The sequence below is a fragment of the Gossypium arboreum genome, chromosome 13, assembly GCF_025698485.1.
Source record: "Gossypium arboreum isolate Shixiya-1 chromosome 13, ASM2569848v2, whole genome shotgun sequence".
NCBI lineage: Eukaryota > Viridiplantae > Streptophyta > Magnoliopsida > Malvales > Malvaceae > Gossypium > Gossypium arboreum.
In genome coordinates this window covers 92,228,783-92,254,639 of record NC_069082.1, presented here as the reverse complement: position 1 = coordinate 92,254,639, position 25,857 = coordinate 92,228,783, and the positions used below count along the sequence as shown (strand labels likewise).

The 25,857-nt window shown below is 36.3% G+C and overlaps 1 protein-coding gene across 1 annotated transcript; it reads right to left on the bottom strand.

Moving 5' to 3' along the window:
- Positions 1-24,973: 24,973 nt before the first annotated feature.
- LOC108462572 (uncharacterized) lies at positions 24,974-25,351 on the bottom strand. Its single transcript, XM_017762504.1, has one exon. The coding sequence runs from the start codon at positions 25,349-25,351 to the stop codon at positions 24,974-24,976; it is 378 nt and encodes a 125-aa protein (XP_017617993.1).
- Between the last annotated feature and the right edge of the window lie 506 nt (positions 25,352-25,857).

The window sequence follows — 25,857 nt, the reverse complement described above, 5'->3', positions numbered from 1 at the left end:
TTAATATCATCTTAAAGCATACCACAATTGAGACCACAAGTAACTCAACATAACATACCATTTAATATCCTAAAAACAACCAACCATTGTGCCCTTCATAGACACAACAATTATATCCAACATTAACAACTAAAACATGTAAACATTGATCCATTTCTAGCATATCACTTAATTCACTCACGAGCCAGAAGAAATCACAAGTGTTCAATTTCATACCATACTAATTGTACCAAAAAGATACCTATTTACAATATTAATAAAGTAACTAGCAACTTAGTTTAGTATATTGTCATATTGTACCAAAACAAACCACATAGCCACATATACATGCCACTACCCTAAGGGACACAAGAACTATAACAGCCTGTTTTTGGTCAAATCGAAACAGTGATTTCAGAACCACAAATCCAATGTTGGAAAATTATTTGAATATTATTTTTGGTATTTAAAACATGTTATTTGATATATGTGAAAATTTTGTGAGTTAATTTTATCATTTGAATAGTCAATTTGAGAAAAAGGACCAAATCGCGTAAAATGTAAAAGTGCTGTTCTACTTGTTAAAGGTGTTAAATAGCTATGGAATATTAAAATAGAGGCCCTTATGGTTTAATTAGACCATAATTAAATTGAGTGGACATTTATGGGCATAATATCATGAAATTTGGTGGTTTTTATTTAAGGTTAATATTGGTATTTGATTAATAATAATATTATTAATAAAAAAAAATGAGACCATTATCTAATATCATCATATTCAACCATGAATAGAAAAGAAGAAAACCATTTTAGGGCTTGTGATATTCGGCCATTTAATAATTCAATTGTAAGTCCACTTTAGCTCGATTTTTGATGATTTCTATATTTTTGTAATTGTTGCAGCTCAATCTAGCTAGTCCGTACCTTTAATTTAAAAACTGTAAAAGAATTTGAGAGTTTCCATTGTTTAATCTATGTGTTCTTTGATGTTTGAAGATGAAATATGAATTTTTGACGATAGATTTTCATGTTTTGTAAAGTGATTTTTGATGAAAATGCATAATAGGGATTAAATTGTGAAATGTACAAATTGAGTGGTTAAAATTGAAAATAAATGAAAGTTATGGGCTTCTAGGGGGACTATGGTAATTCGACTAAGCTTGGGTTTATTGAAATTGTGTGAATTTTGTGTATTTGTGAAATAGGGACTAAATTGATTAAATGTGAAAGTTTAGAGGCTAATGTACAAATAGGCCTAAATGTATGTCATGGACTAAATTGAATGAATGGTTGATTTAATAAGTTAATTTTTAATATATTTAGATCAAGAAAAGAGGAATCCAGAATTAGATCGGGGGAAAAGTAAGGTTATCGAGTTGTTGATCCGATTTGTCAATTCTGAATATGAGGTAAGTTCGTATGTGGTAATTTCATTATAAAAGTATGTTAAAAGATTTGATATTGTATAAACTATGATTATGAGATTATAGATAATGTTCGAATTGTGAAAACGACTTTACGAATGCATTCGATGATATAAACGGAAAGTGTGAAATCCCAGTTGAGCTTTAGGAATATATTTGGATACTAGTGTCATGTTATTAGATGATAAGTTGAGTTGGCTTCGTGCCATGATATTAGCACTTTGGGTGCGAGTTATACCAGTTTGGCTTCGGGCCATGCATATCGGATGATTTGGCTTCGGGCCATGATAATTGTTTTTTCGGATAAGTTACCTTGATTTGGCTATGGACCATGGTATATATACTTATCTTATGAGACTATTGAGTATCTAATTTCTATTCCGAATGGTTCAACGGGTATGTACAGAACCTATTCGAGTATTAAATAGAGAAAGTTTAATGGGATGGTATTTAATCATGTTTTAAGACATGAGAAAGGTTAGTAGTTAATGTGAAATTGGTTGATTTACACTTATTCGATGAATTAAGTTAATTACATACGAGCTTACTAAGCTATGAAGCTTACTTCGTGTTATTTTTCTATGTTTTATTGTGAATTGATACATGATATTCGTGACAGGTTTTAAATATTTATAATGAATCGTTCTTGAAACTAACTATTATCACGATGAAGGCAAGTGTACCTATTTAACAGTAGTATAGCTTTAGCAAGACCGGTTTGTCGAACCTAAAGGAACTAAAAGTACTAGTAATGACTGTCTTTTTATTATCTAGCCTAAGAATAATGGGGTTTGTTTTAACTAACTAATTAACTAAACTAAGAATTCACAGAAAATAGAATTGGGGAATTACTTTTGGAAAAACGATTGAATTAAGACAATACCTAAGGAAAAATCCACCTAGACTTCACTTGTTATTTGACTCTAAATTGGATGATTTATTCATTTGACTTGATCCGTAGAGATCCCTAAGTTATATTATTATCGCTCTCGAGACTAACAACGTCAACCCTAGGTTGAATAATTGAAATCTCTTTCTAATTAACTCCCTAAGGTTGCATTAACTCGATCTATGGATCCCCTTATTAGGTTTCACCCTAATCTGACAAAATCTTGTCATCCTATCTCTAGGCGTACAATCAACTCCGCTTAATTATGACAAATGTACTCTTAGATAGGGTCTATTCCTCTTCTGAATAAGAGCTTAACTTGAATCAATATCCTAGAATATCAAGACAAGAATTAAGAACACATAATTAAGAACAAGTCAAATATTTATCATACAATTCAGATAATAATAACAAGATTTGTCTTAGGTTTCATTCCCCTTAGGTATTTAGGGGTTTTAGTTCATAACTAAAAAGGTAAACATCTCAGAAGAATAATGAATACAAATTATAAAGAAAAACCCAAAACTCCTGAAGGGAAATTGAGGGGAGATCTTTAGTCTTGATGATGAATCCGGATTCTGAGATGGATCAATCGGCTTTCTTTGAGCAGTTCCCTGCTTCCTTCTCTGTGTGTCCTTTTTCCTCCTCCTCTAGGGTGTCGTTATAGGCTTTAGAATGCCTAAGAACCCTAAAAATTGGCCTTTTTCGGATTGGGCTAAACTTGGGCTCGGTAGGGACATGCCCGTGTGTGATTACTTCAGGCCGTGATCAAGCCTGTTAAATAGGCACCAGCGTGTGGTCCACCTGTGTGAGTTGTGCTTCGATTCTGCCAAATTGACACCGCCGTGTGGTTTGCCCGTGTGAGGAGGTCCAGGTTGTGTTGATTTCGTACGTTAGCCCATTTTCTCTTTTTTTGGCCCGTTTCTCGTTCCTTTCACTCTCCTATGCTCACCTAAGTATAAAATATGAAATTAAGGCATTAGGAGCATCGAATTCATCAAATTTAAGGAAAAATTATCCATAAAATGTGCTAAGCATGGGATAGAAATATGTATAAATTATGATTTATCAAATACGCCCGCACTTAAGCATTTGCTTGTCCTCAAGCAAAATCCTCAACTCATAATGAAAATAAATTCTTCTCAACTTATAATTTCTATCGATAATATCTCAAAATAATCCATAGGTAATCATACATTGAAAATTCAACTGAAAGAACATCAAAGTTTCAAACATTCCAAGTTGAGCATTTTATCATGAAAACATAAGTGTCTCCCCTCATCTAAGTAATTACTTTTGATTCAAAATATCACAGAGTTTCACATCCTCACTAAAGATTCACTCAAATCACTTGAGGTGTTTAAGGACAATAAGTGAAGCACTCAATAGTCAATAATGAAAAGTCATTACCATAGGCTTGCATGAAAATCAAATCTCCACCACTATAAATTGAGATGAAACATCAATCAAAAGGTCTTTAAAGGGTTGTAACGTGGCTTTGGTTAGAGGGTGTGGTCACAAACTGAAAGAAAAAGGTTTGAATCAAGTTTGAATTGAAAAATTTCCTAACTAGAAAAATGACTAGTCATCAATTGCGTACAACAGGCCTTTTTCTCAGAATATGAAATTTAACTTCTTTAGCTACTGCTAATATGTATACATGTATTTTTTTCAGAACAAGTCAAATTAAAAAATAGAATAAAACATAGCTAAGCAACTATTCCAACTCAAATCTCGACAAAAGTAGGGATCAAATTAATTTAAGGGATTTCAACAATAATGAGTTATGGGTTAATATTAAGGGTAAATTAATGAATGAGTTGTTAGGCTCAAGGGGGTTCACTAAGGGTTAATTATGAAGGTAGGCTTTTATGGAGTGAGTGGGTTAAACCTAAGTGCCTTTCTCATTTTGACATATCAAATCAAATGGTGTGATTTTGGCATGCATAATCAAGCAAGTTCTAGAATAACAATTCGATACTGACGCACTCATAATGAAAGTGAGCATGAAAGAATTAATAGATGCTCTAAAGGCTCAAGATCTCACAAAAATTATGGCTTTTTGATGTTTAAACTTTGTGAATTCCAATTCAAGATAATACCTAAACTTGGGGAAACAACTTAAAATTTTAAATTCTTAAAAATCAACAACTTATCATGCTTAATTCTCTAATGTCTTAAAGTTTAAATAATCAATGCATGAATGCTTATGTTTTAATTTAAGATATATCAATAAAAATTATAAATCAATCAAAATTTATCCTAAACATGGTATGAGATCTTTTCAAGAGAACAAGGCAATCATTCAGGGATTTTTCTGATAGTGAAATGAATACCCCCCACACTTAAGATGTACATTGTCCTCAATGTGCAAAGATAGATATATAGAAAAGAATATAAACATAAGATAGGGAGAGAAGTGAAACTTCCTGAGTGATGAATGAATTTCCTTGAGCTGGAGTTTTGGAAAATAATCAGCGTGAGGGTGGAGGAGGATACTCCGGTAGTGGTAGAGGTTCATTAGTCCATAAGTTCTGCACCAAAAGAATATTATATCTGGTGGTAGCTATGGTCATGGTCGAGCAGGACATGGCAGTCGTGGAGAACCTTTCCCGGTGAAGTTTTTAGTTCCTATGTGATGATGAGCTAAGAGCTCTTTATAACTGTGATAGAATCAGGAACTCTTTTAGAAAATATATAAGGAAGAATAATTACTCGATAGGAAATAGCCAAAATTCAAAATTGTTAAATAAAAATTATAAAACCTAATAAAAATAAGCTTAAAGAAAAACAAAAAGTACTCTTAAAGTAGAATAAAAGTAAAAACATAAAATAATAAATAAAAGTTTTTAAACATCTTTATCACTAGATGGTTCGCGAGGTGGGAGTGGTGATGAGATGTGGAAGTGCTAACAAATCTGGTATAGTGTAGCATCAATGTGATCGAAGTGCTGAAAATACTGCTGCTCGAATCGAGTTAGGCACTCAGAGATGTCAGCGTATGAAGCCGCCGCATGAACTGGACGAGAAGGTAGTGGTGGCTGAGACGGTGGGTCCTTGTGACATGGAGGGACATCATCGGTAATGTTCTCGGGGTCCTCCTCCTCGGTGGATTGGGCGAGACAGTACTGAAGAGGGAAGGTGCCATGTCGTTTCTCGATCATCCTCATACTTAGCATGCTCGAGATGCCCTGTGGGGACATTTGGCCCATGAGAGTAAGTGTAACACCCCGTACCCGAGACCGTGACCGGAGTCGAACACGAGGTGCTAACAGACATAATATATTTATTTTCACAGTCCATTTAAAAATTTCTAGCCAGCAGGCTAACTGTGTCACTGTCACCTTAAAAATCATATCTTAAGTTCCACAACTCGAAAATCAGTTTCGTGATTTTTGCCTGAAACTAGACTCATATATGAATCTACAAATTTTTTTCTAGAATTTTTGGTTAGGCCAATTAGTACAGTTTATTAGTTAAAGTTCCCCATGTTACAGGGATCAACTACACTGACCTTTGAGCATTACGACTTGGATTTCTCCCTGTACAGGGCTTCAATAATGATGCCATTTGGTTCTATACTAACTAGGCTCAAATAGGAATCTATACATATATGGCATGACTCCTAATTATCTCAGGTTAATTTATAATGAATTTCCGAAGTCGGAACAGGGAATCCAGAAACCGTTCTGGCCCTGTCTCACGAAAACTTCAATATCTCTTAACATACTATTCATATGATCGTTTCATTACTTTCCTATGAAAATAGGTTCATCAAGGTTCATTTTTATAATTTATTCACTATTTAATTCCATTCCTACTATTTTTAGTGATTTTTCACTTCCATGTCACTGCAGCTGACAGCCTCTGCCTTTGAGGTAGACTTTACTTATTTCATAGTTTCCATGATTCCATTAGTCCCTTTTACATACATAGCACAAAGCATGATCATGATTAACCATTCCAATGGCTAATCGTTCCAAACACTTCCATACCTCTTAATGATCAACATACAAAACGATTATAGTACTATGCTAAAAACGTATATAAGCCATTTTCTCATGGCTATCCAAATTTACACAAAATCCATGGGTACATGACCAACAACACAAAAAGGGTAGTCCTATACATGCCATTTCAAAGTTCAACCAAAATTGTACCAAAAAGGGGGGGGGGGGGCTTTGATAGTGTGGGAGACTTCGACTTCCAAAAATCCCGAGTCCCAAAGCTGACGAGCCAAAATCTATAAAACAGAGAACAAAGAAACGGAGTAAGCAATTTATGCCTAGTAAGTTTTGAGCAAAGAATTTAAACACAACTGAAGTATAGCATTCACATAATTAAACGGGTAATTCCGTGTATACATACTTTCAAATCATTTCTACTTTACATTCCAACCCCTATGTTCATACATAAGGGATCATCTTAGCCAAATACGGAAGCTCATCACTCAACCGAGCGAATATTATTCAAGGAACTCAACTATTCCAATGCACATACGAACATACCTCATTGCTGAAATTTTTCAAGCGTATTAAGCTGGGATTTTACAGCAAGATCGTTCATTCCCGAATCACGTACCTTCGGATATTATCCGGATATAACGACTTCGCTCAAAAGCCTTGGGACATAGCCGGTTATAATAGCTCGCACAAATGCCTTCGGGACTTAACCCGGATTTGGGAACTCGCACAAATGCCTTGGATCTTAGTCCGGATATGGTTACTTAGCACAAAGCCTTCGGGACTTAGCCCGGACATTATTCGAATAACCATGCACATTTAACACTAAATCATGACACATTCGTATTTCATTTTCATTAGCAAAACTCAAACACAAGACACTTATCACACTTGCAAATTTCGCTCAATATCCACACACAAAGAGCATGATTTGATTTGCTTAAAACATGATCTAATCAAATCATAATTTAAGCTCTATTACTCAAGAACTTACCTCGGATGTTGTCGAACGATTTCGATGGCTATTCGACCACTTTTTCCTTCCCTTTATCGAATTTAGATCCCCTTTGCTCTTGAGCTTAATTAAATAAATAAATCGATTTAATCATTTGAGCATCGAAAAGAGGAACACAAGGCACTTAGCCCACATTTATACATTAGACATTAAAGTCACATACATGTGAAATCATGCATCATCTCAAGATATTAACCCACACTCCCTTTTTAGCCGATTGTCCTAACCAAGATAAAGGCATCAATATGCTTGCCTCTAACCGAATGTATGCACACCAATCCATCTCATGTGGCCGAATATGCATGTTGATGTTGAGGCCAATTACATATTTAATACCACACATAAATGGCATACATTTTACTAACTAATGCATTACATATTGTAGCTCAATACGCATCTATCATTTGCTTCATAACCAAACATCATCATAAGTAAATATATACCTTGAGATAGTATATATGTCATACCAATACATCATGTGCAAACATATATACATATAGGTGCAAGGGCGAATCTCAAGTTGATTATAACCAAATATAAACATATATCCAAAACACAAATCTTACCTACCATGCAATAAGCATAAATCATACTTATGGATATACCATGGCCTAATACATCACAACACCATACCATTTCAATTTTGGTCATGGTTAAACAAAGAACTTAATGTCTCACTCAAAAATGCTAAAAAGAAAATCCAAGAGTCATCAACCCACCATCACATATATCATTAACAAGCTTCATATTTAGCATGCAATGGCATTAACACAAAATCCACCTTGGCCGAACATCATTCCCATGCCATAGCAAAGATTTGAACCATGGGCTAATTAGAACTCAAGCTAGCAACTAAAAACATGCATGAATCTCATGGCACAACCTCAAACATACCTTAATCTAGATACAAGTATGGCCAAACCTCTTCCTAATCCTCTTCCAAACCAAACATGAAGCAAGAACTCCCTCCTTCTTCCTTAGAATTTTCGGCCAAGAGAAGTGAAAAAAAATGATGAACACTTTTTTTTTGTTTTCTTTCCCTGAACTCACGGCAATGGGGGGATCACACACCTTCTCTCTCTCTTTTTTTTTCCCATTTCTTTATTCCTAACCTTAGTTTATTGTTTCCTCCCATAATGCACCAACACAACATGTCTATGACATGTTTTGCCCATCATCCTTTGTCATGGCCGGCCACCACTTATAAAGAGAAGGGGTATTTGACATGCAAAGCCATTGTTTTGCTTGCATGATTCAATTAGTCATCACACATTTCCCTATCGTACTTTCAAAGTTTACTACTAGGTCCTTTTTAGTGAAATTCACATTTATAACCCTAAATCAAAACATCAAAATTGTCACACACGAATTAACACATATTATAGGCATCAAAATGAATATTAAATTATTTTTATGCCTCGATTTTGTGGTCCCGAAACCACATTCCGACTAGGGTCGTTTTAAGGCTGTCACAACTCTCCCCCACTTAAGAAATTTTCGTCCCCGAAAATCTTACCGGTAAATAGGTTTGGGTATCGCTCTTTCATAGAGTTCTCGGGTTCCCAAGTAGCTTCTTCTATCCCGTGTTTGAGCCATAACACTTTCACTAGCGGAACCCTTTTGTTTCGCAACTCTTTCACTTCACGTGCTAGGATACGAATCGGTTCTTCTTCATAACTCATATTGGCTTGAATTTCAACCTCTGATGGACTAATTACGTGCGACGGATTAGATCTATAACGTCGAAGCATCGAAACATGAAAGACGTCGTGAATCTTTTCGAGTTCAGGGGGCAAAATCAAATGATACGCAACTAGACCAACTCGTTCGGAGATTTAGTACGGCCCAATGAATCTCGGGCTCAACTTGCCCTTACGGCCAAATCTGAGTATCTTTTTCCAAGGCGAAACTTTAAGAAACACTTTATCTCCCACCTGATATTCAATGTCTTTTCGTTTCAAATCCGCGTACGATTTCTGACGATCTGTGGCCGCTTCAGACTTTCACGGATTACCTTTACTTTCTGTTCAGCATCTTTAATCAAATCTACTCCGAAAATTTTACTTTCACCGAGCTCGGTCCAAAACAATGGTGTACGGCATTTACGACCGTACAAAGCCTCGTAAGGTGCCATCTTAATACTTGATTGAAAGCTGTTGTTGTGGCGAATTCAATCAAAGGTAAATACCGTTCCATGAACCATCGAACTCGAGGATGCAACATCTCAACATATCCTCAAGTATCTCGAATTATCCGCTCGGATTGACCATCGGTTTGGGGTGAAAAGCGGTGCTAAAATGCAACTTGGTGCCCAAAGCTTCTTGCAATTTCTTCCAAAATCGTGAGGTGAATCTCGGATCTCTATCCGACACAATAGAAATAGGTACCCGTGTAATCTCACAATCGAGAAACATACAATTCAGCTAGTTTATCCAATGAAAAATCGTGCGCGACGGGGATAAAGTGAGCCGACTTAGTCGATCTATCAACAACGACCCAAATCGCATCTTTCTTACTTGCCGACACCGGCAACCCGGATACAAAATCCATCGTTACTCGATCCCATTTCCATTCGGTATCATGATCGGTTGGAGTAAACCCGTAGGCACTTGATGTTCGCCTTCACTTGCGACATATTAAACACTTGAAACAAAATCGAAATGTCTCGTTTCATACCATGCCACCAAAAGCGGCGTCTTAGGTCGTGGTACATTTTCGTACTCCCGGGTGAATTGACATTTGGCTACAATGAGCTTCGTTCGAGAATCATCGAAATGAGTTCGAATTTCTTGGAACACACAACCGATTTCTATACCTCAAACAATCGTCATCATCAATTTGAAACTCCGATTCCACATTCGGAACACATTCAGCCCATTTTGCGACCAACTCATCGTCGACTTTCTGAGCTTCACGAATTTGATGAATTAATAATGGTTTGGCCTTTAATTCAGCTACTAACACATTATCGGGTAGAATAGACAAGTGTACATTCATCGCTCGTAAAGCAAACAGTGATTTTCGGCTTAAGGCGTCCGCAACCACATTAGCCTTTCCCGGGTGATAATCAATGACAAGCTCATAATCTTTTAACAACTCGAGCCAACGTCTTTGTCGCAGATTCAAGTCTCTTTGAGTCATCAAATATTTGAGACTTTTGTGATCCGAAAATACATGGCACTTCTCACCAAATAAGTAATGTCGCCATATTTTCAAGGCGAATACAATGGCAGCTAATTCGAGATCATGGGTCGGATAATTTTTCTCATGTGGCTTTAATTGTCTCGACGCATAGGCCACAACTCGACCTTCTTGCATCAATCGCAACCTAACCCAAGTAGGGAGGCATCACTATAGATGACAAACTCTTTGCACGATTAAATTTGCACTAAAATTGAGCTTCCAGTCAAATAAGTTTTCAGTTGATCAAAACTCTTCGACATTTTTCCGTCCATTCGAACTTAACATCTTTTGAAGTAGCGTCATGGGTGTGGCTATCATCGAGAAACCTTTTACAAACCGTCGGTAGTAACCGGCAAGTCCCAAAAAGCTCTGAACCTCAGTAATATTTCTCGGAGGCTTCCAGTTAAGTATGGCTGAAATTTTGCTCGGGTCGACTCGAATACCCGATGCAGATACCACATGACCCAAGAAGCTAACCTCTCTTAACCAGAACTCACACTTACTGAACTTAGCATATAATTGCTTATCCCGTAGAACTTGCAATACTAATCTCAGGTGTTCAGCATGATCGGTTTCATCTCTTGAATAGACCAAGATGTCATCAATAAACACAACTACAAACCGATCCAAATACGGTCTAAAGATCCGATTCATCAAATCCATAAATACCGCAGGGGCATTAGTGAGCCCAAACGGCATCACTAAAAATTCGTAATGACCGTACCTCGTTCTGAAAGTAGTTTTGGGTACATCCGAATCTCGAATTCGCAACTGGTAGTAACCCGATCTCAAATCTATCTTTGAAAACACTGAGGCTCCTTTCAGTTGATCAAACAAATCATCAATACTGTGATAACGGATATTTATTCTTTATTGTCACTTTATTGAGTTGACGATAGTCGATGCACAACCTCATGGTTCCGTCCTTCTTTTCACAAACAATACGGGTGCGCCCAAGGTGAGAAACTTGGTCTAGCGAAACCTCTATCCGTCGATTCTTGCAAGCGAGCTTTCAACTCTTTAACTCGGTTGGTGCCATACGATACGGAGCTATCGAAATTGGCGTAGTCCAGTACAAGCTCAATACCAAACTCTACTTCCCGAGCAGTGGCAAACCCGGTAATTCTTGGAAAAACATCCGGTATTCACAAACCACAGTGCAGATTCGGGTTTCTTTTCCAATTCCTTGTCATCAAGTACATACGCAAGGTATGCTTCGCACCCTTTCTCACATATTTACGGGCCAACATTATCGATATTACGGTGGCAACCCTTTAAGTCTGTAGACTCAACTCGGATTATCTCGTTATTTGCGCACCTCGGATCAATAGTCTTGCTTTTGCAATTCACAACCGCATCATGCACGGTCAACCAATCTAAACCGAGGATAACATCAAATTCATCAAGCGGCAAAAGCATCAAGTCCGTGGGAAAGCAGGAACCTCGAATTACTAGGGACATTTCTTACACACTTTTTCGACAAGCACGTAACGACCCAAGGATTTGACACCGAATTACGAACTCGAGAGACTCAATAGGTAAAGTCTTCTTGGATGCTAAGGTTTCACATATATAAGAATGAGTAGAACCGGGGTCAATCAAAGCAATCACATTAGTATCAAAGAGAGTAAAGGTACGGTAATAACATCTGGCGAGGAAGCATCATCGCGTCTGGCGTATAGCATAAGCCCTAGCGAGCACGAGCCTCGAGATCCGGTCGCAGACATCTCTAGATCCTCTCGACCACCACTAGCATTGCCCGTATTTCCGGATGGTCTACCTCGGCGGTGGTAGCACCCGGTTTCCCACTCGATTTATATTACATCCGAGCAACCTCGGGCAATCTTTAATGAAGTGGTCGTGATCCGCACTTATAATGAAGCGGTCATGGAATCTACAACTTCGAATGCCATTTGCCACAATGTCGACACTCCGTTCGTCTCGGCGTTCATTCCCAACACTTGGCGGCGATCAAGTGCCTCGTGTACCTCTGAGGGTCGATCACGATCTCGCCTAAAAGGCCGAAGTGCCTCTAGACCAGCCCACATCATCTCGAAATTTCTTCGATACTGTTGAAGAGACTTTCCGAGGACCTTTATGAAACTCTCCGGTTCCCACATCAACTTTTGTTTTTCTTTTCTAAACTCTTGACTTTACAAGCTCGCTCGATAAGTACTACGAACTCTCGTATTTCAAGAATGCCAACGAACATTTTATATCTTCATTCAGCCCATCCTCGAAGCGTTTACACATGATAGCCTCGGACGAAATACATTCCGGCGTATCTACTAAGTCTAACAAATTTTCGCTCGAATCGATGGCGACATAGAACCTTGCTTAAGCTCAAGAAATTCCTTCCGTTTTGATCAACAAATCTCGGTGATATACTTTTTCCGAAACTCAGTTTGGAAAACTCCCAAGTTACTTGCTCTCTAGGCACAACAGAAGTCAACGTATTCCACCAATAGTAGGCAGAATCACGTAGCAAGGAGATAGTACACTTTAGGCACTCATCGGGTGTGCAAGATAGTTTATCGAGTACCTGAATAGTGTTGTCCAACCAAATTCAGCTTGCTCGGCATCATCACTATCCGTAGCCTTAAATTCAGTAGCCCCGTGTTTTCGGATTCTATCAACTGGGGGCTTATTTGGCCTTATTTGGTCAGTTACCGGAGGCATTGTAGGTGTGGGGATTGTGTTTGTTGGGAATGGAGGTTGTGGAACAGCCGTATTAGTTCGAATGTATTGGTTGAACCAATCATTCATCACGCTATAGAAAGCTTGTCTAGCTTCATCATTTGGATTACTAGCATTAGGTTGAGAGTCCGCCGGTTCTGTCCCTTGTGCGGGAGCCGGCGCTACACTCTAAAGATCATCAGCTACCGCTCGGTCAGGATCGGGATCCATTACTATAAATAAACACATTTGCAAATGTCAGAAATCACCACACTATCAAATAATCACATAAAATGGCATGTATAGCTAGACCCAAATGCATTACGGTAGTCCTAGAATCGACTAAACCGTAGCTCTGATACCAATAAAATTGTAACACCCCGTACCCGAGACCGTGACCGGAGTCGAACACGAGGTGCTAACAGATATAATATATTTATTTTCACAGTCCATTTAAAAATTTCCAGCCAGCAGGCTAACTGTGTCACTGTCACCTTAAAAATCATATCTTGAGTTCCACAACTCGAAAATCAGTTTCGTGATTTTTCCTTGAAACTAGACTCATATATGCATCTACAAATTTTTTTCTAGAATTTTTGGTTGGGCCAATTAGTACAGTTTATTAGTTAAAGTTCCCCATGTTACAGGGATCGACTACACTGACCTTTGAGCATTTCGACTTGGATATCTCCCTGTACAGGGATTCAATAATGATCCCATTTGATTCTATAGAAACTAGGCTCAAAGAGGAATCTATACATATATGGCATGACTCCTAATTATCTCAGGTTAATTTATAATGAATTTCCGAAGTTGGAACAGGGAATCCAGAAACCGTTCTGGCCCTGTCTCACGAAAACTTCAATATCTCTTAACATACTGGTCATACAATCGTTTCATTACTTTCCTATGAAAATAGGTTCATCAGGGTTCATTTGAATAATTTATTCACTATTTAATTCCATTCCTACTATTTTTAGTGATTTTTCACTTCCACGTCACTGCAGCTGACAGCCTCTGCCTTTGAGGTAGACTTTACCTATTTCATAGTTTCCATGATTCCATTAGTCCCTTTTACATACATAGCACAAAGCATGATCATGATTAACCATTCCAATGGCTAATCGTTCCAAACACTTCCATACCTCTTAATGATCAACATACAAAACGATTATAGTACTATGCTAAAAACGTATATAAGCCATTTTCGCATGGCTATCCAAATTTACACAAAATCCATGGGTACATGACCAACAACACAAAAAGGGTAGTCCTATACATGCCATTTCAAAGTTCAACCAAAATTGTACCAAAAAGGAGGGGGCTTTGATAGTGTGGGAGACTTGACTTCCAAAATCCCGAGTCCGATGGTGACGAGCCAAAATCTATAAAGCAGAGAACAAAGAAAGCGGAGTAAGCAATTTATGCCTAGTAAGTTTTGAGCAAAGAATTTAAACACAACTGAAGTATAGCATTCACATAATTAAACAGGTAATTCCGTGTATACATACTTTCAAATCATTTCTACTTTACATTCCAACCCCTATGTTCATACATAAGGGATCATCTTAGCCAAATACCGGAAGCTCATCACTCAACTGAGCGAATATTATTCGAAGGAACTCAACTATTCCAATGCACATATGAACATACCTCATTGCTGAAATTTTTCAAGCGTATTAACTGGGATTTTTACAGCAAGATCGTTCATTCCCGAATCACGTACCTTCTGATTTTATCCGGATATAACAACTCGCTCAAAAGCCTTCGGGACATAGCCCGGTTATAATAGCTCGCACAAATGCCTTCGGGACTTAACCCGGATTTGGGAACTCGCACAAATGCCTTCGGATCTTAGTCTTCGGGACTTAGCCCGGACATCATTCGAATAACCATGCACATTTAACACTAAATCATGACACATTCGTATTTCATTTTCATTAGCAAAACTCAAACACAAGACATTTATCACACTTGCAAATTTCGGCTCAATATCCACACACAAAGAGCATGATTTCGATTTGCTTAAAACATGATCTAATCAAATCATAATTTAAGCTCTATTACTCAAGAACTTACCTCGGATGTTGTCGAACGATTTCGATGGCTATTCGACCACTTTTTCCTTCCCTTTATCGGATTTAGATCCCTTTGCTCTTGAGCTTAATTAAATAAATAAATCGATTTAATCATTTGAGCATCGAAAAGAGGAACACAAGGCACTTAGCCCACATTTATACATTAGACATTAAAGTCACATACATGTGAAATCATGCATCATCTCAAGATATTAACCCACACTCCCTTTTAGCCGATTGTCCTAACCAAGATAAAGGCATCAATATGCTTGCCTCTAACCGAATGTATGCACACCAATCCATCTCATGTGGCCGAATATGCATGTTGATGTTGAGGCCAATTACATATTTAATACCACACATAAATGGCATACATTTTACTAACTAATGCATTACATATTGTAGCTCAATACGCATCTATCATTTGCTTCATAATCGAAACATCATCATAAGTAAATATATACCTTGAGATAGTATATATGTCATACCAATACATCATGTGCAAACATATATACATATAGGTGCAAGGGCCGAATCTCAAGTTGATTATAACCAAATATAAACATATATCCAAAACACAAATCTTACCTACCATGCAATAAGCATAAATCATACTTATGGATATACCATGGCCGAATACATCACAACACCATACCATTTCAATTTTGGTCATGGTTAAACAAAGAACTTAATGTCTCACTCAAAAATGCTAAAAAGAAAATCCAAGAGTCATCAACCCACCATCACATATATCATTAACAAGCTTCATATTTAGCATGCAATGGTATTAACACAAAATCCACCTTGGCCGAACATCACTCCTATGACATAGCAAAGATTTGAACCATGGGCTAATTAGAACTCAAGCTAGCAACTAAAAACATGCATGAATCTCATGGCATAACCTCAAACATACCTTAATCTAGATACAAGTATGGCCAAACCTCTTCCTAATCCTCTTCCAAACCAAACATGAAGCAAGAACTCCCTCCTTCTTCCTTAGAATTTTCGGCCAAGAGAAGTGAAAAAATGATGAACACTTTTTTTTTGTTTTCTTTCCCTCAACTCACGGCAATGGGGGGATCACACACCTTCTCTCTTTTTTTTTCCCATTTCTTTATTCCTAACCTTAGTTTATTGTTTCCTCCCATAATGCACCAACACAACATGTCTATGACATGTTTTGCCCATCATCCTTTGTCATGGCCGGCCACCACTTATAAAAAGAAGGGGTATTTGACATGCAAAGCCATTGTTTTGCTTGCATGATTCAATTAGTCATCACACATTTCCCTATCGTACTTTTAAAGTTTACAACTAGGTCGTTTTTAGTGAAATTCACATTTATAACCCTAAATCAAAACATCAAAAATGTCACACACGAATTAACACATATTATAGGCATCAAAATGAATATTAAATTATTTTTATGCCTCAGTTTTGTGGTCCCGAAACCATATTCCGACTAGGGTCGTTTTAAGGCTGTCACAGTAAGGGAGGATGATTGGGTTGCTGTGTTGAAGAGCCCGAAGTGCCGAGCCAACTGCGTCACATAGGGCCCAATGGAGATGACCCGCTTCCTATGCCGCTCCATCTAATGTTGAATGACGAGGGCAATGAAATACGCAAGGTCTATGACGTGCCTGTGTGACATACACTATAGAAAGTAGGCGTCGTGAGTGTTGACGACGCCAGTGCTCTCTCGCCTTCCTGTTAACGTGTGAGCCAAAATGGCATGTAAGTACCTCAGAGATGGAGGGAGAGCCGATGCCTTGGAGCGGTTAGGATTGCAGGAGGCAGTGCCAGGGGTAAGGGCGTTCCAACACCGTGAAGGAGAGTGATAGATGTGGTAATTAAGAGCGTGGAGTTCAGTCTCCTCCATGAACTCCTCAGTGTTAAGACCCAGTGCGGTTCCAAACTCTGGGACGTTCAACTGGCGTACTAGACCGACGAGGTGAAATTGGATTGTTCTTGGGTTATCAAAGCGGGCTATCACGATCTGAAGATGGAATGTTGAGCAGAGTTCCATCGTGAGTTCGAGATATGTCGGCTTGACAATCTCAAAGAAAAGCCCCCAAGGATCGGTGGTGAGGAGGGCCTGAATTGCATCCATAAGTTGGACTTGTTCTAGCATGGCCCAGTCTATACAGCGGCCCACCCGAGGAAGATGACGCTCCCTTCCTTTTCTTCGAAGGAGGGATGACGACCTTCTTTCCTCATGAAGATGACATGGTGTACCTATAATGGAAATGAAAGTGAATACTTTCCATGGGGCTTACATATTAACCTATACTATAATAGCCAAAGTAAATGTGCCAAATAACCTTATGAGAATAAGTAATGGAGATATCTAAAGAATGAATTTGTGTGGGGTTAAGAGCATGAAACCCATAGAAACAATAACCATGAATGAATGTAGCCTAATATACTGACTAAGAAAATAAAATAAAAAATTACCAAAATAAAACTTAAAAATATACATTTATCTACTATTCTAACTATGAATGTGCACGTAAAATAGTCAAATGGAGCATAGAAATCATGAAAGAAGTTTATAGAGCTTATAGAGCATAAAAATCATGAAAGAAGCAACAAAGATCTACAAAACAATCCAAAAAAAAATGAATAAGCTTATAGAGCTTAGTAAGAACATTTTATATCATTAAACTTAACAAAAATTGAAATAAAACTCATATTTTACTCAATTCAAAGTTACCACAGTGTAAACAGGGCATGCATGTTCAATTCAGGGGTATCGAAGTACAATCATGGGCACGTATGTGCAATTTAGGGGTACCGAAGTACAAATAGGGGCACATATGTGCAATTTAAGGAATAATTAACTATAAGAATTTAATTACATAATTATAATGTAAAAATATACAAGTAGAAATTCATTTACATATTGAAATACTATGAACTTACATTGACAACTAGAGCGTAAAAATGCTATCGAGTTAATCCGTAATTTTCACATTTCCTCGATTTTTCTTGATCTAATAAATAATTATATTCAATTAAGTATTTCAATCAATATTAACATTCAATTCAATCCATATTCACATTTATGCATAACTACAATTTTGCCCCTAACATTTTAACTTTTCACAATTTAGTCCTTAAGCTCATAATTTAAAATCTAAGCATTTCCATCCATATTTCATGCTAGCCGAATCCATTAAGAACCCATACCAACCCATATAAACCATTCTTTCACAATTTTACCATGAAGTTTACTATTACAAATAAGCCCCTAAATGACATTTTTATCAAAAATCACTTTACTAAACTTGTTTATTCATCCACAAAGACTCATAATGTACGATCAAACATCAAGAATCATGCGAGACCATTCATGGAAAAACCCTATATCTTTAAAAAATTTTGCAAATTTGTCCCCGAGCTAGCTAGATTAAGCTACAACGACTCCAAAAGCATAAAAACATCAAAAACGACACTTAGAATCATACCATGCAAGGAATTCAAGCTTGACCGAACAAGCAATTCATCCATGAAGTCTTCTCCTTCTTAATTTCAGTTAGGGCTAGAGAAAATAAAAGATGATAGCTTTATTTTCTTTTGTTTTTTTAACTTAATTTACCTAATTACCATTTTAACCTTTAAAACCTTTAATAATTTCATTAAAACATTGTCCATAAATATCCACTATCACTTTAATTGTTCTAATTACCATCCAATCCCATTAGATTAAAATTTCATAGCTATTTGACATCTTTAACTATTAGAACTTTACTTTTTCACTTTTTATGATTTAGTCATTTTCACCTAATTAAACATGCAAACGTCAAAATTTCTTAACAAAATTTTTATACGACCTTACCAACATTCTGTAAACATTAAAATAATAAAATAAAATTTTACTTGTCGGATTTGTGGTCCCAAAACTACTGTTGCACTAAGATTTCTTTACTAACTTGGGAAGAAATGTTGTAATACAACCCGAGATATGCATCGTTTCTGATAGAGAGACTGACATACACACTGCGATTGATCAAAATGGAAGCCTTTGGGATCGTACATACCATAGGTATTGCATACAACATATCGGGGCTAATTACATAAGGATGTTCCACGAGGATGAATAACTTCGACATTTTATTAACATGGATACATTAGTAAATTCTATTTCTATATCATTCTTTAATATATATGGTTTTAATCCATTTTTTGTACTCTATATTTACTTCAACAGGGTACGAGCTCGTACAGGATCAATTTTTTAAAGGCAATAAACAAAGATGATGCTGAATACCTAATCAGATAGGATACCTAAGGAACAATGAACTTAATCATATGAGAGAGATCTTTTAATTGAAGGGGATGTGCCATTTGCTAACTTTGGTGCTGAAAGAAACATATTTTCTCTTATCAATCTTGTTTTTAGAGATGGAATGTAATGCCCCAACTTTCTTATATTTAAATTGCTTAAAATATGTAAAGTGATCTGATTTGGTCTGGTGGTTAAGTTCATGGAATGTCTGCTTTAGGCCTTCTGTCCGAACCTCTGTGTGAGCAAAGATGAGATTCTTTTTGTTCTTTGTCTATTTGTTAGTGGTTGAGTTAATCTCAAACTTTAGATAAACTGGTGGGTTATGATATTATCAAAATATTTTTTATTTATTTTATTTTTATTTTTTTAAAATAATCAAAGTTTCCGTAATTTTTCTCTCTATTTACCGTAAATTTTTTCCATTCCCTTTTACACGCTTCTTTTCCTTTCTTCTTTACATTTTTGTTACTTTCTTTTTTCTTCTTTTCCTCTTTCTTTTCCCTTCTATTTTGGTGTGCCAATTTTTTTCTTTGCTATCACCCTTGTTCCATCTGTTCTCTATGTTTTTATTTTTTCCAATCCTTTACGCGTTAAGCGGGGTTCATATTTCCTTCCTAAGTGTAAGTATGTATGTAGATATTGCGGTGGTAAGGGTAAATGGGTCTATTACTTGTGGATGTTAGGAGTTTTATATGTTTCTAACGTTCAATGTTAATTGTTTTGGGCTCTTTTAGGTGAAATGTGTGAGATACGTGACCTACCGATGACCTAACTACCGTTTAGTAATTGTTTTTACAGAGTAAGTGTTGGTATATCAGTTTAGGGACTGATTTTACCAAATTGTGTTATCAAAATTAAGTTTTAGTTTGGTATTGAGTCAATTCACATTCTTTAATCAATTTGTTTTAATGTTATATGTAGGATTTGGGTGCAATATTTGTGTGGGTTATTAGAATCATCATTAGGTGTGTATACTAACTCAAAAAAATTGATTGAATCTGGAAAAAACCCTAAAACAGGGTCTATTTTTGAAATTTCCTAACATCACATAGCCGTGTGGCAGGCCGTGTAACAGACCATGTGCACTACAAGGCTGTGTGGAGCACACGACCCTGTGCGATTACACGGCTTGAACAGGTAGGCCGTGTGGGCCATTTTTGGCCTATTTGTAGGCCCAATTAGGGGCCAATTAAAGACTCAAAAATTGAATCCATGGGCATTTTGATAGGCCAATAAAAAACAAAAAAGTCAGTATGTTACACATGAGTAAGCATGTTAAGTAAGTTTCGATTTGCATAAGTTATGTGTTATGTTATGCTCTGTATATATATGTTTAGACATGCATGCCATTCAACCTATATGATACGTATGTATGTAAATATGATTATGCATATGCAGTAGGGTGGGTTTTGCTATGATGGAGGAATTGTATTATGGTAGTTCTACTACAATTTTGGAGGTTAAACCGCAATTTCAGTCTAGCAGCTCAGCTACACATTTATGAGTACCATACTGCCACGTACTGGTGTGGTTGGATGGATGGAATCTTGTACTCCTAATTGGTGTGATTAGTTAGACGAAGACGGTGTGTAGTGGATAGGGATAGGGTTTACTCTGATATTCTATAAATAAAATTCTGCATGTGGGCCAAGTCACTCATTGGCCTTCTAGCTCACTCGTTTGTTTTGTTTTGTTTTAGGTGATCCTCAGACTTAGTATTGGGCGACGATTCTGGAGCTTTGTTAAAACTTTTTGGATTAAAGTATGTTTGGGTTAAATTACGGACTTTTGAACTTTTAATTTTGTTTTAGAACTTTAATTTTGATTTGGTATTTTTTTTGCAAACGTACTATTTATAATCAGAATTCTAATCAAAACGGTAGAACTAATAAGATATTATAGTTTTATAAGAAAAAAAATCTTAATATGTTTTCCACTGCAAAGTTTCTGAAATTTGATACGAGGCCATACCATACAAGTGATCAAGCTTATGGGTTTGTTTAAATAAAGTTAATAAAACGTTGTTTTCGTCAAAACACACACATAATTTTCAGAAGCACTACGTTTTCGATAATTTAATCCGCTTTGTTTCCCTTAGAATTAAAAATGAGTTTTTACAAAAACTAAGTGACATTGTTTTTGTGTAACGATGTAACCTTCACAATCCAAACGTAATGTCTAGGCCGGGTTTGGGTTGTTAAATGAAAAAAAAAACAAATTAGACTGATGAAAGAAAGACACATTTGGTGCAAGGAACTGAAGAATGCCATGGAGGAAAACAAGAAAAAATCGAACTATATGGTGTTATAGTTATACCCAAGTACAAATACAATATATCATATGATGATTTTTAGTTGCATGTGTTTTTTATGGTTTGTGATATTGTGGTGTATACAAATGATGCTTTGAACTTGATTTTTTGGTATTACAAGTTATCATTTTGATATGGTATTGTTGAAGGTTAAATTAGGTGAGTTTTTAGGTGATCTTTAGATCCTAACATAGTTGTATAGTACATGGATCAGCTTGTATTGCATCAAATAAGTTAGGGAGCAAAAATGTATAGTAATAGGGATTTGTTTTGGTACAAGTGGGATTTGCACCCATGTGATGCGATCATTAAGACCACCAAAAATATCCCATCCCTATAAAATAATAAAAATAGTAGTATAAGGGAAGTAGGGTCAAATCCTCAGGGACCGGATTTGCACAATTGCTTGTTCCTCGGGATCCTGGTCAGAATCGTGCCCAAGAAAACCTGCGTACCTGGAAAAGAAATAAAAAAAACAAAATTAAAAGTTTTGATCTGGAAAAATAAAATAAAAAAAGAATTAAAAGTTTTGATTGGTATTTCAAAAATTAAAAATAATAAAAATAAATAAAGTTGAGGAAAATGTGTTCTTATAGAGAGATCCCAGCCTCCAGTTGTCTCGATCCGCCTTGGGTTCAATCCTCGACTTTTAGGTGATCCTTCTCAAACAAAATAAGCTAGTTATAGTGGAAGAGGACTCCTCCGACCACCAGGTCCAAGAATTTAAACTTAAAATTTTAGCGGAATCTGACTCTAGCCAACAATCGCTTCTATGAGATTATCTTATGCTAGATCATCAATTCTCAATGGCGAATCCCACGCTATTTTGTCTCTTGGGCTCCCCAACCTCTGATGCAGTAAGCTAATGAACCGACTGTGCAACCTTCCCAAAACATGCAAAGCGGTCACCTTTGCACACTTTGAAAAGATCACCTTTTAAGGGACATGGACGAAAGCATCATCCCCATAATATAGAGTAGCGATGAATATTTGTCAAAAAGGCTAAGTACGGATTCTAAGCCTCATGAACCCTTTTTTGGGGAATTTTGAAAACCTTCGGCTAGATAGATTTAGTGGCTCATGATTTTTGAGGAAAACAAATAAATATAATGGGAATGAAATTTTTATTGAAAGAAAATATAGAAAGAACAAAAAGGCTAAACTTTATGGGGAGAGAGTGTTTATAGAAAAAAATGATGTGAAATTTGTGTTACTCCATCCCCTATTTATAGTACTAGGAAAGATAGTCTAGTCCTACTTAAATTCCAAGTCTAGTCCTACTTAAATTCCAAAAAAATAAATACAAATAATTAAAGATAAATAAAGATAAATAAAAATAAATCCTAAAAATAAATCTAAATAATAATCCTAAATAATTATCCTAATATAATGGGAATTAAAATAGAGTCTTGTGATATAAAATCTCTTCTTTTGCACTTTAGCCCTTATGTTGTCCATACTTGCATTTTTGGCACCACCTTTTTCCCTATGTTGCATGTTGGCCCATTTTATCTTCAAATTCGCGATTTTTCCCTTAAATTTCCTTTTGCCTCCAATTTAGTCCCTGAAAGATAAAAGACTATAAATAGCTCAAATTAGTAAGATCATACTCAAAATAAACATATAATTAATACATAAAAATATGTCATTTTATAGTACTATCAAATTCCCCCTACTTATCCCATGCTTGCCCTCAAGTATGGTTCTTATCCACTGTGAAATTTAGAAATTGCCATGAAAGAAGTACCACTCCAAAGTTTTATAAAAATTAGTCAAAATGCATATGAAAAATAAAGAGAACCCTTAGCTCTCTTTAAGTAATATTGAAAAATTATTCCAATTATCACACAAAAATTAAGATCGACTTGGATTATTTCATCAAAATTAGGTAATTTACCAAACCTATCAAGACACCCTATTTGTTTCCACTTTTAGTCCCCAAATTCAGTTTTATTATTAATACTTTTTTTTCCTTTTTTTTTTTTTAGTTTTGCTTAAGAATATATTGAACCTTTTGACGCGAAGAGAGATAATAGTCAAGCACTCCACCTCGATTACTTAGCCCAACATACTCTTAATTTTTATTTTTCTTAAGAACATATTGAACCTTTTGACGCGAAGAGAGATGATAGCCAAACACCCCACCTCAGTTACTCAGTCCAACACACTCCTAATTTTTATTTTTCTTAAGAACATATCGAACCTTTTGACGTGAAGAGAGATGATAGCCAAGCACCTCACCCTGGTTACTCAGCCCAACACATTCTTAAAAATTAATTTCGGTTAGTGGAGTTTTACCTAACACATCATACAGCCTTTTGACATGAAATAGGATGACAAACCAATCACCTTACCCCGGTTACTCAGCTAGTCACTTCTTAAGCTGCACTCACAACCACAGAAACATTATTATTATTAAATGAAATTTTAATTTTGGAGGACTTAGGAGCAACAATCAAGTGTCAAAAATAAGTTTCAGCGACCACCTTAATAGTCATGAACATATTTTAAGCATGCAAATGTATTAAGTGTCCTCTTTTCATTTAGACTTAATCAATTATACTATAAGCAAGATAGGGTTGACTTTATCGATCATAATTATTCAGCCTAAAAGAAATAAAGCAATGGAGATGAAATCAAACAGACAAAATCATAACTAACTTAGTAGACAAGAAGCATGCATGTGGGTCAAATAGTAGGCAAGTCGAGGTCAAATTCTTGGGCATGAAAAGAGGCAGAATATTCTTTAAAAAAAAATTATATGGGTAGCAACGACCAAAGCAACAGCAGCAACAAAAACAACATCTAAAACGACAGAAATAATGAGGAATGCCTCCCCCTACTTAAAACACATAGTCTTCGATTTGGAATAAAGAAATAAATAGGCGGAAGAAAAGTTTAGAAGAACTCCCCGTGTAATTACTATCGTTCACGCATAAGGGAAACCTCTAACAAGCACTATTGTTGCTTCGGTTTACCTAGACAGAAGAAGAGAATTTTATCAACATTGAAAAATAAAATAGTAAATAATAAAATAAAGTAAAATAAAAATAAAAAGAAAAATAATAAATTAAAAGAAATTAAAGTTAAGAAAAATAAATAAAAATTGGGTTGCCTCCTAAAAGGTGCTTGTTTAACGTCGTTAGCTCGACGTCGTAAATGGTTCTATGGTGGTTCCAGATGAATCTTTTCAACCGCGTGGGCTTGAAAATTCTCGTTAAATGACTTCAACCATTGGCCATTAACCATGAACCGCTTTCTTGATTCTTCACTTTCTATTTCAAACTCATCATGTGTAAATACTTTGGTCACAATAAAAGGTCCTTGCCATCGAGATCGAAGCTTACCTGGGAATAGCTTTAGTACGGAGTTAGAAAGCAAAACTTTTTGTCCTATCGAAAAATGCTTCTGAGCTATTTTCTTATCATGAAACAACTTTGTCTTGTCTTTATAAATGCGAGCATTCTCATAGGCATCATTACGGATTTCCTCCAACTCTTGGATGTCTAATTTCCTTGCCTTCTCTGCGGGTTCTAACTCCATGTTACATTGTTGAATAGCCCAATAAGCTTTATATTCCAAATATACTGGAAGATGGCAAGCTTTTCCAAAAACAAGCCGATATGGGTCATGCCAATTGGTCCTTTATACACCGTTTAATAGGCCTAAAGTGCGTCATTAAGCCGAAGACTCCAATCCTTTCGGTTGGGCTGAACTATTTTTTCCAAAATAGACTTAATCTCCTTGTTTGAAACCTCTACTAGGCCATTCATTTAGGGATAGTAGGCTGTCACTATACAATGAGGAACTTTGTATTTTGATAATAACGCCTCCATGACTTTGTTGCAAAAATGGGTGCCATGATCACTGATCAGAGCTCGAGGTGTGCCAAACCTAGAAAAAATAGTTCATTTTAGAAATTTCACAGTAGTTTTAGCATTATCATTACGAGTAGGCTTTGCTTCTATCTACTTAGAAACATAGTCTACTGCAAGAATTATATATACATTTCTAAATGAGGAAATAAATGGGCCCATGAAATTAGTGCC

Coding starts and splice junctions, on each gene's coding strand:
- LOC108462572 (XM_017762504.1), bottom strand. CDS start 25,351: ATGGAGTTAGAACCCGCAGAGAAGGCAAGGAAATTAGACATCCAAGAG.